This window comes from Peromyscus maniculatus, chromosome 10, assembly GCF_049852395.1.
Source record: "Peromyscus maniculatus bairdii isolate BWxNUB_F1_BW_parent chromosome 10, HU_Pman_BW_mat_3.1, whole genome shotgun sequence".
Classification (NCBI taxonomy): domain Eukaryota; kingdom Metazoa; phylum Chordata; class Mammalia; order Rodentia; family Cricetidae; genus Peromyscus; species Peromyscus maniculatus.
Window position 1 is genome coordinate 44781254 of NC_134861.1, and position 16512 is coordinate 44797765.

At 36.3% G+C, this 16512-nt stretch overlaps 1 protein-coding gene across 2 annotated transcripts in view; it reads left to right on the forward strand.

The window, feature by feature from the left end:
* Slit2 (slit guidance ligand 2) overlaps positions 1-16512 on the forward strand; it is a 338894-nt gene that overhangs the window by 267781 nt on the left and 54601 nt on the right. For both annotated transcript variants that reach the window (XM_006976103.4, XM_006976104.4), the window contains 5 exons: positions 3077-3145; positions 5109-5180; positions 6040-6111; positions 7633-7704; positions 10363-10526. In XM_006976103.4, the coding sequence (XP_006976165.1) occupies positions 3077-3145; positions 5109-5180; positions 6040-6111; positions 7633-7704; positions 10363-10526 (449 nt within the window). The remainder of the gene's footprint in view (positions 1-3076; positions 3146-5108; positions 5181-6039; positions 6112-7632; positions 7705-10362; positions 10527-16512) is intronic.

The following is a 16512-nucleotide window of genomic DNA, read 5'->3' on the forward strand; positions in this document are numbered from 1 at the left end:
CTTTTTTGTACCAGTTAAGCTCCAATAAGGATAGTTAAACATACATAAATCCTACACGTACAGCTTCTCTAGCCCCTTATTTTTTCATGGATCATTTTACAAGACTGGTGTTCCATCAAATACCGTTTGGGAAGTGTTGCATAGTTAATTTATTTGCAATGTCAACTATACTCTATACTTGACTCCTAGGACAATACTTAACTATATAAGATATTAATTATCTGGGAATTAGAAGAAACTGCCATAATCTTTGTCTTTTAAAGGGAACATTGTCTCTTTGGACTCAGCAGTGTCCTTTAGACTCAAAAGGACATGTGGCCAATTATTTTTGATGCTTGCATAACTGATATTTAAATATAAATTGCATGGCCAATATCCATATAAAAAGACTTTCACAAGTCAGTCCCTCAGCTCAGCATCCTATTGCTGTTTCCATGCCATGGATTCAGAATGCAATACAACAGAAAATCAGATGCAAGAATAAGGATTCAGTTATATTCCCTTCATTCCATTTATTATATCTAAACTGGAATTTGATGGCAAAATGTTTTGTCTTGGGGCTGGAGAGGTGGCTCAGAGGTTAAGAGCATTGACTGCTCTTCCAGAGGTCCTGAGTTCAATTCCCAGCAACCACATGGTGGCTCACAACCATCTGTAATGAGATCTGGTGCCCTCTTCTGGCCTGCAGTCATACATGCTGTATACATAATAAATAAATAAACCTTTAAAAAAAAAAATGTTTTGTCTTAATCAAAGTGAGTTTAGTATTTATTTTATTTTTGCTTATATGGAATTATAGATAAATCCACATGTGGCTTCTGCAGATATGTGCAAGGACTCCACAAGATCAGCTCTCACCAACATTTGGGCAGCGTGCCACATAGGGAGTAAAGTTCAAGAACATGTGACTTATTGCTTTGTAGGCTATGGGCTAAGATCAAGTGAAAGACATGTCTCTTCAGTTTTCAAGGATCTCATTTTTCAAGTTATGTTCAGTTCATGGATCCTATTTTTCTCCTAAATAGCACACCCAGAGAAGAAGACACAGTCTTAGCATAGGGGAAAATGTGTTTTCTGGATTTGAAATGCTGTTAAATGTTGAGTTTCTTTCTCTTGCAAACAAATACTAGAGTTAATTGACTGTAGGCTCTGTGTTTTTGTGTGCCTAATTAAAATACTGTTGTTTTAATACCTTTCAGAAAATGATATGAGCCTATAAATCTTCTCCACTCCCTATTGTTATATGCCTGTATTCTATATGCAAAGTGAAATTTTATAAATAACCCAGTGAGAAACATGGCATTCACATCCTCTTTGATTCTAAATACTTTTCTTTTATTTTGACATGTAACTTCCTTTCGTCTTCATCTCATTTAAAATATTAAGTATTCTTTAATGAGTGTATTAAGCTCCATTCCTTTAATCACCCTATCTGCCACATATGCATTCCTTTGCTTAAGTTTAGTCCTCAGTTCACGACATTTTAAAATAATTGAAATTTCTTTTCTATTAATAAAAGTTAGTATAGATCAGGAGAATACTAACTCATCTTGAAATTCAAGTTTTACCTCCTAGAAAGATTATTCTTAGAATCTTGCCAAGTCAGCAAGATCCTTCTCGCCATACATATGTATATCCATATATTAGAAAATGTGCATGTGTGTATTATACTGAATTATTAAGAATGTGGCAAAATTACGATGTATTGGTGGACAAGTTTGAACAAATGGTATCCATTAGTTTTAATCATTGCCATGTACCACCCCCTTGTACTGTTGTGCATGTAGACACACAGAATGTTCTCCTGGGTCTTTCTGTCCTGCTCTGACATTTCTGGGATAAAAAGGAGAGTGTTGAAGTTCCTGGAACACTGCTTCCCTCTAGTGGTAGTAAAACAAAACAAAACAAACAAAACCTAGCTAGAAAAAACAGGGAAAGGCATCCAAGAAATGTATAAATGCATACCAGAATTTTGAATCCTCAATCAGAATGTGACTTGTAAATTTAATTGTGATTCATATTGATCACATATATTTATAGCCTGTGCATTTTATAGATCTGCTTACATTCTGAAACATTATAGATTATTAGCTCAGGCAACTCGACTTTGACTTTTCCTACAAACATTACAATTCTAACTTCAACCTGAGATTTAAAGATTGGCCACTGCACCAGAACAAGAAAAGTCATATCTCCAAGGTTCCAGAGTTGTTATCAGCTCCACCTCTGGCCAGATGACCCAAGGTGTTGGAGACTCTTGTAACTGAGTCTATTGTCTAGGCCAAAAAAAAAAAAAAAAAAAAAAAGCTTTGGAAAGAGATTTTTGTTTTCTGTTTTCTTTTTCTGACATCATGGATATACCTTCCAGCATCCATTTATTTTTGTGTCCTATCAGTTAGCTGATTTCTTTGTGAATTGCCTATGTTCTGACCATAATGAGAAAGACAAAGGTGTACTTTTATTTGAAAAATCCTTTTTCATTCACATGCTACCTTTTTTGTACTTGAAAAGATTAACAGTATTCCATAAAATCTCTTGAGACCACTATCACCAAGCAGATATGTGCCACCAAGTCTCCTTTAAAACCATGTCTTGTGATTCTCATCTCCTTAAAACTGTCCATTGTTATTTAGCAAATATATACATATATATATATATATATATATATATATATATATATATATGATTAGCTAATAATTCTTCAGTTTCATGGTGCTGTCTCTACATAAATATAAATACAATTAAACCTGAGGCCACATAAAATATAAGTCACTGGATGGACCTTCATACGGAGAGAAAAATGGCTAGATGCTTGGCTTGCTTTCCTGGCTAAACCACAAAGAACTGGTCTCACCATTCCTCCCTCAGTTTTATGCATTAGCCTAAGTGAGCCACAAAGAGTTCTACTAGATTGAACCACTGTGTGATTTGCCCTTTCCTTGTCTGAGAATATGATCTCTCAAGAAGAAAACTGCCAAGTTGTGTCTCATTGCTGTTCAAAGTAAATACTGTTCATTTGCTTTGTGATTTGCCACTGTTAACTTTGTAAGATGACCTTGTTATGTCCTGTTTTTAGGTATCTGGATGGGAACCAGTTTACACTGGTCCCCAAGGAACTCTCCAACTACAAACATTTAACACTTATGTGAGTAGAATGTTTTTCTACCGTTAACTTATTTTATTTCATCAGAAAGGGAATGGCAAGTGGCAGAAGATTTAGAGAGCCTTTCACATAATATAAATCACTGGCAGTGACCAGCCCCTCTACTAGACCACTGTGGTTCAGGATCACTAGCTACATCTCTGTGGAATATCAATCAGGTGAAGCAGCATCTTACGAAAAGCATCTCTATTCAAAGCAGTAAAGATACAATAATGTCTAAGCAGTAAAGAAAAAGTCTTCAAATAGTAAAACTGGATGCTTGATTGATAAGAATAGAGGCTACTTGTTAGAAGTCATAAAGAGAGTGGGGAATATTTTATTTTATATGGTAATCAAAATATGGTCCAAACTTTGCTGAAAATATATATTTTCCTTAACTTCCCTATATGAGACATGTTAAAGTAATTTAGGGACTATAAATATTAAAGTTCATTTTATAACAAGCATGTGGATTTATATTTTATCTAATGAAGTGACATTACCAATGATCCTGAAATTCTGAGTATGAATTTCAAAATACTAATTCTGTACTCAGTCTAGATTTCTATCTTTGTAAAATAACTTGTTTCTTTTTCTGTGAATGAAACGATTTTATGGTGACAACTGAATGTAAAATATAAAAGCAAGGAGGCATTTAAATCCACAAACAAATTGATCTACTTAAACACATCACGTTTCAAAACAGACATAATCCTGTTACATATAACTTCACACTTTCACGTAGCCTTGCTGATGCCTAATAAAGCTCATAGCCCACAGGGAAATTAGCAAAATATAAGAGATTTGATGGATATACATTATCATTAGTTTTATTTTATTTATCTTCTAGTTTTGGGAGCAGATTGTTAGTTTCCTAGAACAAGTTTTATTCCTAATTAGTGAGTTCTAGAAAGCTCAAGAAAAGGATTTATTACATGATCCAATATAAACTTACCCCGATGCATTCAGGCACGTGGAGATGTTGTTGGTCTCCATTTTCCATAATATATGGGAAATTCAAAGAGAAATATTATAGGGCCATGTAAATGTCAAATGGACTAAATAAGAAAAAATTATACTTTGACCATACCTTGCTCTACTTTGAATTATCCTATTAATAGTAAGAACTGATCTATGTAAATGAACTGTAAACTAGCTGTGACCTTCAGAACATAATTTTAGCAGCTTTGAGTCATTTATGAAAGAATACATGATTACTTAGAACAAATTAAAAAAGAGATCTATGAATCCAGAAATGTTTATTACTACTGACCCATTATGTAAATAATTTTTTATAAATACATGTAACTATTTTTTAATTTGGTATAGAATTTCAACATCCAAAATATGGATTATAAAGCTCCTGTAAAGTACCTATCATTTTCATAATTATGTATGTCTTTTTAACTTGTATTTTGGAGTTTAAATACAAGGATAGATTACTTTTATCTCTTTCTAATCTTCCATTTATTTGTGTGTTAGATTTTGCTCCAGGAGAAATAATGGTTACTTATAATTATTATTTATATGTGTGTGTATGTGTATAGAAATACATGTTAACAAATATGTATAGGAATGTATAATATGATCAAACTTATAATGAGAACATGATAGTATCTATGTCATATATCTTATAGTTCAAAATACACAGTGCGTTCTGAAAAATCCAATTAGTAACATTCAACATCTTTACATATTCTCTAAATAAATATTTATTGAGGACTTTCTGAGTGTCAGTGACTCAGCCAAGGGCCAAAGCACTGGTGTTTTTATGATGACAGTTTGAATGTAATTAACTTGGGGACTGTTGCAGTTAGCAAATTCGATTATGTATATATGTCAATGAAGGTACAGAATGAGGAGCTAACGGGACTGTAAAGACTGGTAGTTAATTACTAACCTTAAAAATGAATGCTTTGTTATTCTAGTTAATGGCAAGCTCCATATCTTCTCTTTTCTCTTTTAGAGACTTAAGTAACAACCGAATAAGCACCCTTTCCAATCAAAGCTTCAGCAACATGACCCAGCTTCTCACCTTGTGAGTGTAAAAGTGTGGTACTGAATATTCACTTACTCATGGGGCACAGAGGGTTTCCTATATGGTTCCTGATGAACAAAAGAAAGTCTGATCTTATGGAGTGTAAAAACCATCTAGAGAAACAGATAGAGCTTCTATAAACAACAAAGAAAAAAGTTGCTCAAAATGTTGGTTTAGTATAAAACACAGAAACATGTTTTTTTAAGTTCATGACATAGTGATTAGAAATCCTTAAATTAAGCTTTCAGGGCATCTTGGTCATTGTCCTATTGCTGTGAAGAGAGACTATGACCATGGCAACTCTTATAAAGATAAGTATTTAATTGGGGCTTGCTTAGAGTTTCAGAGGTTTAGCCCATTGCCATCAATACAGGGAGCATGGTGGCAAGCAGGCAGCCATGGTGCTGGGGAAGCAGCTGAGAGTTCCACATCTGGATCTGCAGGCAGCAGGAAGAGAGAGGATTTAGGCTTGGAATGGGCTTTTTGAAACCTCAAAGCCAGTGACATATTTCTTCCAACAAGGCCACCTCCCAATCTTTTCAAATAGTGCCATTCCCAGATGACAAAGTACTCAATTCAGTAGGCCTGTAGGTGCCAGTATCATTCAAATCACCACCTATGGCCTAATATCTCAGCCAGAGAATAAGTGGAGCATGTGTACACAGTGGGCAAAGTTTTTAAGTTGTATTTAGGAAATGTATCATATTAGAGCACCTAGATGAGCAATATAAATGATGTATAAATATATTCAATTTATAAATTGCTCAGATAGCCAGTTTCTGAACCGCTTTGCTTTAAAATAGCATTTGTATATTATTAGATTTCCAAATGAAATAAAGTGGCATGTGTCCCATTTCAGAATTCTCAGTTACAACCGTCTGAGATGTATCCCGCCACGGACCTTTGATGGATTGAAGTCTCTTCGGTTACTGTAAGCATCCTGTGTTCAACAATTACCTCTCTGGGGAATCTGAGCTATGAGCTATCTCTTGAGTGACGTCATCACTTTGTTGTTCTTGGTTATTTCATCATGTATGTATTACAGTTTACTGCAAATTTGGAATCAGGACAGTTGTCTCATATGGTGTCGTTGTATAAGCACTTTGATTAAGACAGCATAATCTCCACTTGTGTAGTGCTTGCTGCTATGATAGTCATTTATTGATGATCTATAATACTAAGGCATACATTTCACATAGCTCCAATTAACTATGATAAAAATAAGAAAACTTAATTTCTTTTGAAACCACTTTACACTTGATAGCTTTTTCCATGAGATGTATCTGTTTGATGTATTCTTCCAGACTTTGTTCTTTGTGTATATTCTTGTATCCTCATGTAAGTATCCCCATAACTATGTAACTCTTAACAACCATGAGTAGGATCCTTTGTGTTCTCCCAATAGCTACTTTATTTAACACTTTAGTATGCTTCTCTTCTCCCTTGTGTGGCTGTCTCTCAACTGTTTTCCAGGTACAGAATATTCCTTAGACTGGAGAAAATAACTTTATTAACCATCTGTATCCTTTCATTATCCTTCAGATTAATGGCAAATTATCCTTATTTTCTCATAGCACTCAAATGAAACATCTATATTTTTATTTTGGTACTAATGCTTTAACATGAAAGCAATGGTTTAGAAGGGCAGTTTTGTCCATGTATTAGGATGGTTCCAGAACTAACTGTAAACTTGTCCCCCAAACAATATTTTGTCAATTAATTAACAAATTGTATTTCCTACCAACAGTTTAATAGAGTACTCTTTTCAAAGCACATTTGTAAACTTCTAATATTGGAGTACTATGAATCTTTTTACTTTTCTATGGCAGATTGAAAATTATTTTTCTTTGTTGTTTCTGTTAGCATTTATAATGACTGTAGCATCTGAGTATTTGTATGTCTATTGAATTGCATGTTTACTGAATTGTATATTTATTGTGGTGCATGCTCTAAGGAAGCATGATAGCTTCATTAACCATGACCTATTAGATTCTCTTCATTATGAACACAGATGTCTATACTGTTGCTATTGGTTTTACATCTCGTAACTAAGGAATTAGATGTTTTCTCTTTCAAGGTTATGATATTTACCGTCCAGTTTTGCACACAGCCCCTTAACAGATTTTATTTTATAAAATAGTACTCTTCTTTATGGCTTCCAAGATTTACATTGTACCTTTGAAAGTTTTCCCCATCCTATGATTATACAAACAGTATATTTTCTTTTAAGGAATTGCTAATTTTAAGTTTACATTTAACTCTTTAATCTGGAATTTGTTCTGTGCAGAGGATGTGAGGTATGGGCTGACTTCTGTTTCTACTTAATAGGTATCTGTTGTTCAAATATAGCTTATGAAATAGATCACCTTCTTCCACTGACTTAAGTGTTTCATAAAAATGAAGTCCTTATACACATAGGAATATTCTTCTGAAGTTTCTTTCTCACTTTTAGGTCTCTACATGGAAATGACGTTTCTGTTGTGCCAGAAGGTGCCTTCAATGACCTTTCAGCCTTATCGCACTTGTGAGTACCTGGCTCATGGATGCAGTGCTGGGGGTCAGGTGTTCTCTGCTGAGCAAGTTTAGGATGGTCCTCTACCTCCCCTTTGCTGTAACTATAAGCCATGCTTGATTTAATCTTTAAAGAAAATGTATGGAGTTACAAGTTGGATACATTGCCACATACAAGGAAATTTTCATTTATTCTTTGGGCTGGCACTCTCCATCAGTTGAGTGGTCTCTGCTTAGCTAAAAGTGTCTTTTCTATGAACATAGATCCCCAGCCTCACTGCCCCTTTTTTTCTCATTGCTCTCTGATTCTTATCCAACTGTATTTCCCAAAGCTGTGTCCCACATACCACTTCCTCCATGAATCATACACTGATGTGTGCAAACTAGATTCATTTATACCACAAATTTTAGCATTGACCATGGTGCTGTGCAATACTGACATTAACACCACTAAATATTTTATTGTCTGATAGTGCTTCATGACATGTTTCTTTGTATATGCTCTCTCTGTAATCCATTTCTTTCTCCATATTAATACTTGTAATAAATATTATACTTGAAATAAATATAGAGGTAGAAATGGATTATATATATAATCATATATATCACATATATCTTTTACATATATCATATGTGTAAAGAAAAACATATATGTACAATTCAGGCCCAGAAAGTTAGCACTGTTGAATTCTGTCCTTACCTTGTTACTATCATGTATTAAGATATCTCAAACCTAGAAGGAAGGGAAGAGGTCTGGGCAAGGCTGCAAAGCCTTCTAATGTAATGCTAAGTTTTTGGCCATCCATTAGCAATTATCTGGTTCTTCCTCAATGTCAAAGCCACTATGACCTCAGTAAAATTCACAAATTCCAAAATGATTAGGCATTTAGAAAACTCATAGAGACAGTGAAAGAATAATATCCTGTAGTTAATCATATTTCACCTGAACTTGCTTTTATGGAAGCTCTGTTATCAATAGGGTTTGTATATATCCATTTATCAGATGGATGCCTTCCATTCATATTCATTCCATTAGACCAGAGGCTACAGGAGGCAAGATCTTTACCATTTCATCTTTGAGCCTCAGGATCTACTTCATTAAATGTCCACATCAAGGTTTCTTTTTGCAATCTCCTCAGATGTCTTGTTCGTGAGATACAGTATGAATTAACAGTTAATTTCGGGGGTACAGCTGCTGTTGTCTTAGAGAATGCTACATAAAGGAGAAAGTGGATTTAGGGTCATGGATCAGAAAAGGCCACACAGCATGAGAGAAGGCTATACTTCTTGACCTGAGCAAAATGTTCATTATGTGACTCTCCCCACAACAGTGATCCAGTTCAAAGTTTCTTTGTCCTGTCCCGGATCAGCCTTGCTTCTCAGTTATGCATTCTTCCTTCACTCTGAAGGCCATTAATGTTTCTTCTCATTCACTTCTTCTCATATTTCCTCTGATTCAGGAGGGCATTTTGAAATGTCAATAGACGTGAGAACAAACTAATCAAAAACACCATTATGTTCATGTTTTGATTTGAACTCTTTCAGGCTGACATATATACAAAAGAAACATTTACTGCATTGTGATGCTTGATTCAATTTGAACATTTATTTATGCAATATAAGGTGTTACGATTTTGCAAGTTTATGTTAGAGAGTTACCTAAAAATGAATGAGATAGATTATGATGAAACTGCAAACTTCTGTTACTAGTAAGAAGGTAATTGTGTTTTGAAAAACTGACCTACATACCATAACTCTTGTGTCCTGACCTACATACCATAACTCCTGTGTCCAAGCATGGTGAATTTCTGAACCCACTAATTAATGATAATAACTTGTTATTAATATTGGCCTCACATATTATTTTTTTAAATAAAATCAGGTAATTTCTATAAATGGGTAATCCTAGCTCTTGCAGACTGTAATGATGTCAGAAATGCTAGCTGCTGTCCTCATGACTCCTCCATTACTGTTATTGCTTGAGTAACTAAATCCAGGATTCTATAAATGAAAAAAAAACAGAAAATGACAGAGCAGTGAGTGTGTAAATCAGCTCTGGAAAATGGGCTTCATTTGTCTTTATGATGGTCCTTTACCTGAAGCAACATCCTTAAACTTTTCTATCCAATTAATTACTCCAAGTAGGGTAGAATTTTCATACCCACCATCACCTCCCAGAGAAATCAGCCTGCTCATTACAGACATCTTGTAAATTCTTATGCTATGTAACTACCACTGAGGATTACTTGTGTTTGTCCATACTTCAGTCTTCTTAGAAATGGAAGTTCTTTGGGGATTAAGAATGATTCCCTGCTCATACTGGAGTCCTCAGAATCTAGCATGGTAACCGAGTTCTCAATAAATAATTGGAGAATACAAGAAGTGCTAACTTGCACTTAGAATATACTAACATCCAAGAAACATGTGTCTCTCCAAGTATGAAGATACTTTGTAAAGCCCAAGAAACTGTTATCATTATTTATACCAGCTTTACAAAAATAAGGAAAGTGGTCATCTGCAGTTTCTCCATTTTTCTCCTAAATTGTTGGCATCAACAAAACCATAGGGATTTTCTACTGAGCATCACTGTGAACCTGTTCCGTTAGGAAATAACAATACTTCCATACTTGTGTGTGTGTGTATGTGTGCTTTTGTGGTGTTCTTTTTCCAGAGCGATTGGAGCCAACCCTCTTTACTGTGATTGTAACATGCAGTGGTTATCCGACTGGGTGAAGTCGGAATATAAGGAACCTGGAATTGCTCGCTGTGCTGGGCCTGGAGAAATGGCAGATAAATTGTTACTCACGACTCCCTCCAAAAAATTCACATGTCAAGGTATGGCTTTTAATAATTTGTAATTCTTTTGAAAAATTCTCTACATTAATCACCACAGAAATGGCAGAGTCTTGTGAGGGGACTTCTAAGGTCTACTTGGAAAGAGTTCATGTTCTCTGTCTATCCACTTGAACAAGGGAAGCCATTTCCTGTGATTCCCAATTAAAGAACTGGGCTCTAAAATCCACTTAGAGCCACTGTAATGGATAGATTTTTCTTGCAATATGGATAGAAATGCACAAATTAGAAATGACTTTCTTTGTCTCTAACCAATAAAATGTTTTGCTTTTGCTTTATCTGAATGTGCCCCCCTGCCCTGCTTTTAGGGCTGCCAGGGCCCTGTGGCTTCCTAATCCCAGGTAAGCAGAACTGAACCAAGCTTCCCAGTGTTCCAGCCAGGTGTTCCCACTCACCTCCTGCACTGAGATTTCCTATGTAGTGCTCCCTCTTGCTTGCTGCTTCTCCTGCCTCTTCCCTTACATGCTCCTTTTGGGATGCACTTGTAGATTCTAAATAGTATCTTCATAATAAATGTTATTTTCTTTTCTCATCCATCCTACGAACAGTAAATGCAAACATTCATAGTGTAAACAGAAAAATCTAAATGGGGAAATGCAAACAATAATAAACATTTTTTTTGCAAGAAGAAATAAAATTAACTGTTGGTCACAGTATATAGACATAATCACTCTTAGACATTTTGTGCATCATTCCATTCAGGGAAACCAAATATGTGGATTTACTTGACAATTTTTGTCATTCTTCTTAATTTGTAGCTATTTTTAAAAACCTACTCAGAATTACTAGAGAAGAAAAAATATTGAAAGTTTCATATATAAAATAAGAAAATATTATCCATAGATATTATGGAATACAGAACAGTTTGTGGTGTGATCACTCTCTCCTACATTTGCATACACTGCCAAAAAAAATAAGCTTCTAAAACTTGACCATTTATGCATGAAGAAAAACTTATTTAAGTAATCAAGCCTGTGTAGTGGCTCACCTCATGCATTTTGAACCCCAGTCTCCCTGGTTAAATCCATAGCTTAATTTCCAGTATTAGCAAAACCTATTTTCATGGCATAATCAGTCTGTGCCTCAGTTTTCTCATGTATAAACAGATAAGCTAGTACTGGCATGAAAAAAAATTTAAGATTAGAAGAGTTGACAAGGCTGAAGAGGTAGTGTAGTTAGTCAAGTATTTGCCTTCCAAGAATAAAGACTTGCTTAATCTCTAGAACACATGACAAACAAACAAAAACCAAAACAGGCACAGTAGCACTTGAGTATAATCCCTAGAATTGCTGAGAGTGAGCCCTGAAGATCAGTGGTCATCTAGCCTAGTATACTTGACAAATTCAGGCTAGTGAGAGACCCTTTCTGAGAAAATAGGTGCAAGACTGAGGAAATAGCCCAGTCACTAAATCCTCTAGCATGGTAGATGCTTCCTGCATAAACAAGGAGAATCAGAGTTTGGATTCTTAGTATTTGAGTAAAAGCTAAACATGGTGGCACACGTGTATAACACCAGCTATGTGTGAATGGAGATAGGCAGACCCTTGGAACTCACCAGCCAGCTAGTCTAGCTGAATCAGTGAACTTCAGGTTCAGTGAGTGTAGTATTAACTGGTTTTGTGTCAACTTGACACAAGCTGGAGTCGTCAGAGAGGAAATGCCTCCATAAGATCCAGCCGTAGGTGTTTTCTCAATTAGTGATCAAAGTGGGGAGGCCCAGCCCATGTTGGGTGGTGCAATATCTGGGTCGATGGTCCTGGGTTTTATAAGAAAGCAAGCCAGGGGGAGCAAGGCAGTAAGTAGCACCCTTCCACGGCCTCTGCATCAGTTTCTGTCTTTAGGATCCTGTCCTGGTTGAGTTCCTGTCCTGACTTCCTTCAGTGATGAACTGCAATGTGGCAGTGTAAGCCAAATAAACCCTTTCCTTCCCAACATGCTTTTCAGTCATGGTAATTTGTTGCAGCAATAGAAACCCTAAGAAAGTGAGAGCTCCTATCTTAAAAAATAAATAAATAAACACAGAGTGATTAAGAACAACCAACATCAGTCAATGGCCTCCACAGGCACAATCACACACATAAACTTAAATGCCTCCGTACACCATGAGCACAGTCATATGTGCACACACAAGAGAAAGTGGACATTGCTTGAGGAACAACAACTATGGTTGTGTTCTGTCCTTTACACACTTGCATATTCACACAATACTTGTCTCCACTTTCCATTTATGTGCATGTGCGCACACACACACACACACACACAAACACACACACTTTACAAAAATGAAATGACTGGGGTTGTACAAATCACACTGCCTTACACAAAGAACGCACCCAGTATAGCTGTGCAGTTAATTGCATCACTCTTAACATTCCAAGACACCAACAAAATACCATCCGACAACACCCCCTGGTTGGGGTAATATTAAAATAAAAATCTAGAGAGATGAGCTAATTTTAACAGAAACTAAAGCAAGATTCCACTTTGTATAGTGCGTTATTTTTTAATAGAAACAATAACAATGACTTTTCACTGGATTGGGGTATTTGGCTTTATCCTGAGCACTTTGTCTTCTCACAATTCCTATGGAACAACTGTGCACTGCTCACTTGAGAATGATTGATCCTGAGTAAAGGAGCTACAGTGTGAACCATGTATCTCTGACATCAGAACTCACTACTGTTTCTCTTAGAAGTGTCAATAGAAAGGTTTTTACATTAACCACTGATATTAATAAGCTTACAGCCTTACTACAGTGGTATACTATGAAAACCAAAGTTGAGTACCCTCCTCCAGTGATGGTTTGTTTGGCTGCAGACAACTCATTCTAATCTATTATTGGAACAACCCACTCAGGGATATCTCATGAGTCCTGTCCTGTGAGAGGTCATGCTTTATGATCTTGAAAAGCAGTAAAACAAGGTGGCCTTAGCTATTTTATAATTTGATATTTTCATATTTTAACCCATTATGCCAGTGTAAAATGTTTTTATTTTATTCATGAAAGTCAGCTAAGTACTACCTCTTGTTTTAAGACTTTTCAATAGGTAATCAAACTACAACAGGAAAACAAACTTAAAGACACAATTGCATTGTCATGTGTAAATGTAATTTTTCTATAAGCAAATATCTGTACTATTATTTTGTAGCTGGAGGGCTTCTCTCCAGGTTCCCCAAGCCCCGCAGTCCCACAATCCACTTATAAAATAATCACTCAGACGCTTATATCACTTATAAACTGTATGGCCGTGGCAGGCTTTCTGCTAACTGTTCTTTTATCTTAAATTAACCCATTTTTATAAATCTATACCTTGCCACGTGGCTGGTGGCTCACCGGCGTCTTTACAGGTTGCCTCTCCTGGCCGTGGCTGCAGTGTCTCTCCCTCAGCCTTCTGCTTCCCAGAATTCTCCTCTCTCCTTGTCCCACCTACTTCCTGCCTCGTCACTGGCCACCAGTGTTTTATTTATATAGAACAATATCCACAGCACTTGCCCTTTTTTCTTTTTTTTTTTTTAAAAAGGAAGGTTTTAACTTTAACATTGTAAAATTATATATAACAAAACAATTACCGAGGAAGAATTATAGTTACAATATTAAAGAAGATGTTCTATCTATCTTATATTTGTGAGTTTAAGGTTTTATATCTAACTTATCTTTTATCATAACTGAGGAAATTACAACTATCTAGTTTTCAACCACATCAAAGACCTGAGAAGGAACATAATGGTACCTGAGAAATGGTAGATGGATGCAAGCAACTTTTGGGAATCTTGCAAGAGTAGACCAAGACAGCTGGCAGCCTGGACAGTCACCTAATGTTTCTCAGCATTGTTGGTGCATTCAGATTGGCTACAGGCCTAGAATATCTGACAGACCATTTTCAGAAGCAGGAATTTTGAGAGACCATCTTACCCTGTCTTGGCAGAGTACAGTGGTCACTTTCCTTGTGTCCCGCTTGTCCAGAAAGGACAGCATTGCATTTGTACTGTCAGCCATCAAGGCAAGAGCAGTTCTTTGCCCAGTAGGCCATTTTGTGCCAAAAAGACAAACTTCCAAATGGAAATGTCTTAGAAGCCCAACATTCTTTCGGGATCAATTGTTGCAGCCAGGAGCAATTGTGTCTCACATCAACAGAATTTTAAGTTATTTAAATGCCATATTCTCTAGGTCTATGAAGTGTTTGAAGATTACCTATCTATCTGAAATATATCTATGTATACCTAGAAAACTTAACTAACATGGCTACAGATATGATTATCATAGATGACTAATTATTAATCTATTTTTAATTATCCATTACAATTTTAAATGAGTTACATAAACATAATACCTCAAACAAGAATAGAAATATATATATATACACAGTATAACAATATTAACTTCAAGTTTGTATCAATAAACTAAAATCCATACCAATGTAAAACATTTTAAACATAAACTAAAATCTATACCAATGTAAAACATTTTAAACAAGTTGTTCTTTAAAAGTAGGTTAATTAATCTATCCTTTTATCTTATCATCTCTATATCCTCCTATATATCTATATTATATCCCCTTTTCTTTTTTAGAAAGAGATCACATTTATAATCAATCTGTTTTAAATAAAAATATTGGTTTTCTCTGTCCCACACCAGAGGGCTCTTCTGATTTGGGACACAAGAATTGCCTAACCATTTTTTTTTTTTAAAGCAATATGTCTGGGTTTAGAGGGGGAGTGAGCCAATTCCACCTCTAAAGCCAGCTTGGTATATTTGGGAATTTGGGCGTAGCATCTCTTACTACTTCCTGCTGGAGGGGGGCGCTGTATCTTATGGGGATGCAAAGAAAATTTTAGACCTATGGGGTAGTCCGTGAGGCTGTATTGTTTGAACCAGTTGCCTTGAAACCGTTCTGGATGCTGGATCATCTGGGCCATGGTGTCATCGGAGACCTTTCAGGGGGTCTTGGCTGTTGAAACCTGATGTATCTTAATCTGGAACAAATCCATAGCCTCTGGCTTTCTGTGGAAACAAAAGCAGAACCTCTTTTCCAAAGCAACATATCCTTAAATCCAAATTTTGAAGTCAAGGTACCTTTAAAATATACATTTTGGCATAACTCAACAGCTTTTGCAATCAAATGTTTTTCTTCAGTTACAAATATCAAAGACAACATAATGCAGATTCTCTGTGTGGCAGCCATCGTTACGTGGCTTATTTTTTATATTACCTTGAGCCTATTGCTTTAAACCGTACCATTCTAAGACTGAAACTGCGCTGTGGCTGCTGGCTCCACCCACTTTAGCTGCCCAACATGGCAGTGGTACATTTTCCGCCAGCTCTGGGAGTCATCAAGTCTCAGAAATAGTGGGTCTAAGCTTTTATCAAAGCAGCGTGTAGCCCAGAAACCTCTTTTTTTTTTTTTTTTTTTAATACTAGTAAAGACTAAATCTACCACACAGCTTAATGTGCCGCTGGCAGACGCCTCATTTCCGCCATACTGCCGGTCAAACGCACACGCCAGGAACCCGCCAGTGTTCAAACCCGCGTTTTGCGCCGTCTAGCTGCTCATATGAGACAAGAAGCAGGAACCTGGTTTTGGCTCTGTTTAGAATTGGTTATTAAATATTCTCAGGTTTAAGGTGGAAGCTCGAGCCGTTGGGCGCCATTTGTTGCTGGAGAGCTTCTCTCCAGGTTCCCCAAGCCCCGCAGTCCCACAATCCACTTATAAAATAATCACTCAGACGATTGTATCACTTATAAACTGTATGGCCGTGGCAGGCTTCTTGTTAACTGTTTTTATATCTTAAATTAACCCATTTTTATAAATCTATACCTTGCCACGTGGCTGGTGGCTTACCGGCTTCTTTACATGTCCTTCTCCTGGCGGTCGCTGCAGTGTCTCTCCCCTCAGCCTTCCGCTTCCCAGAATTCTCCTCTCTCCTTGTCCCACCTACTTCCTGCCCCGTCACTGGCCACCAGTGTTTT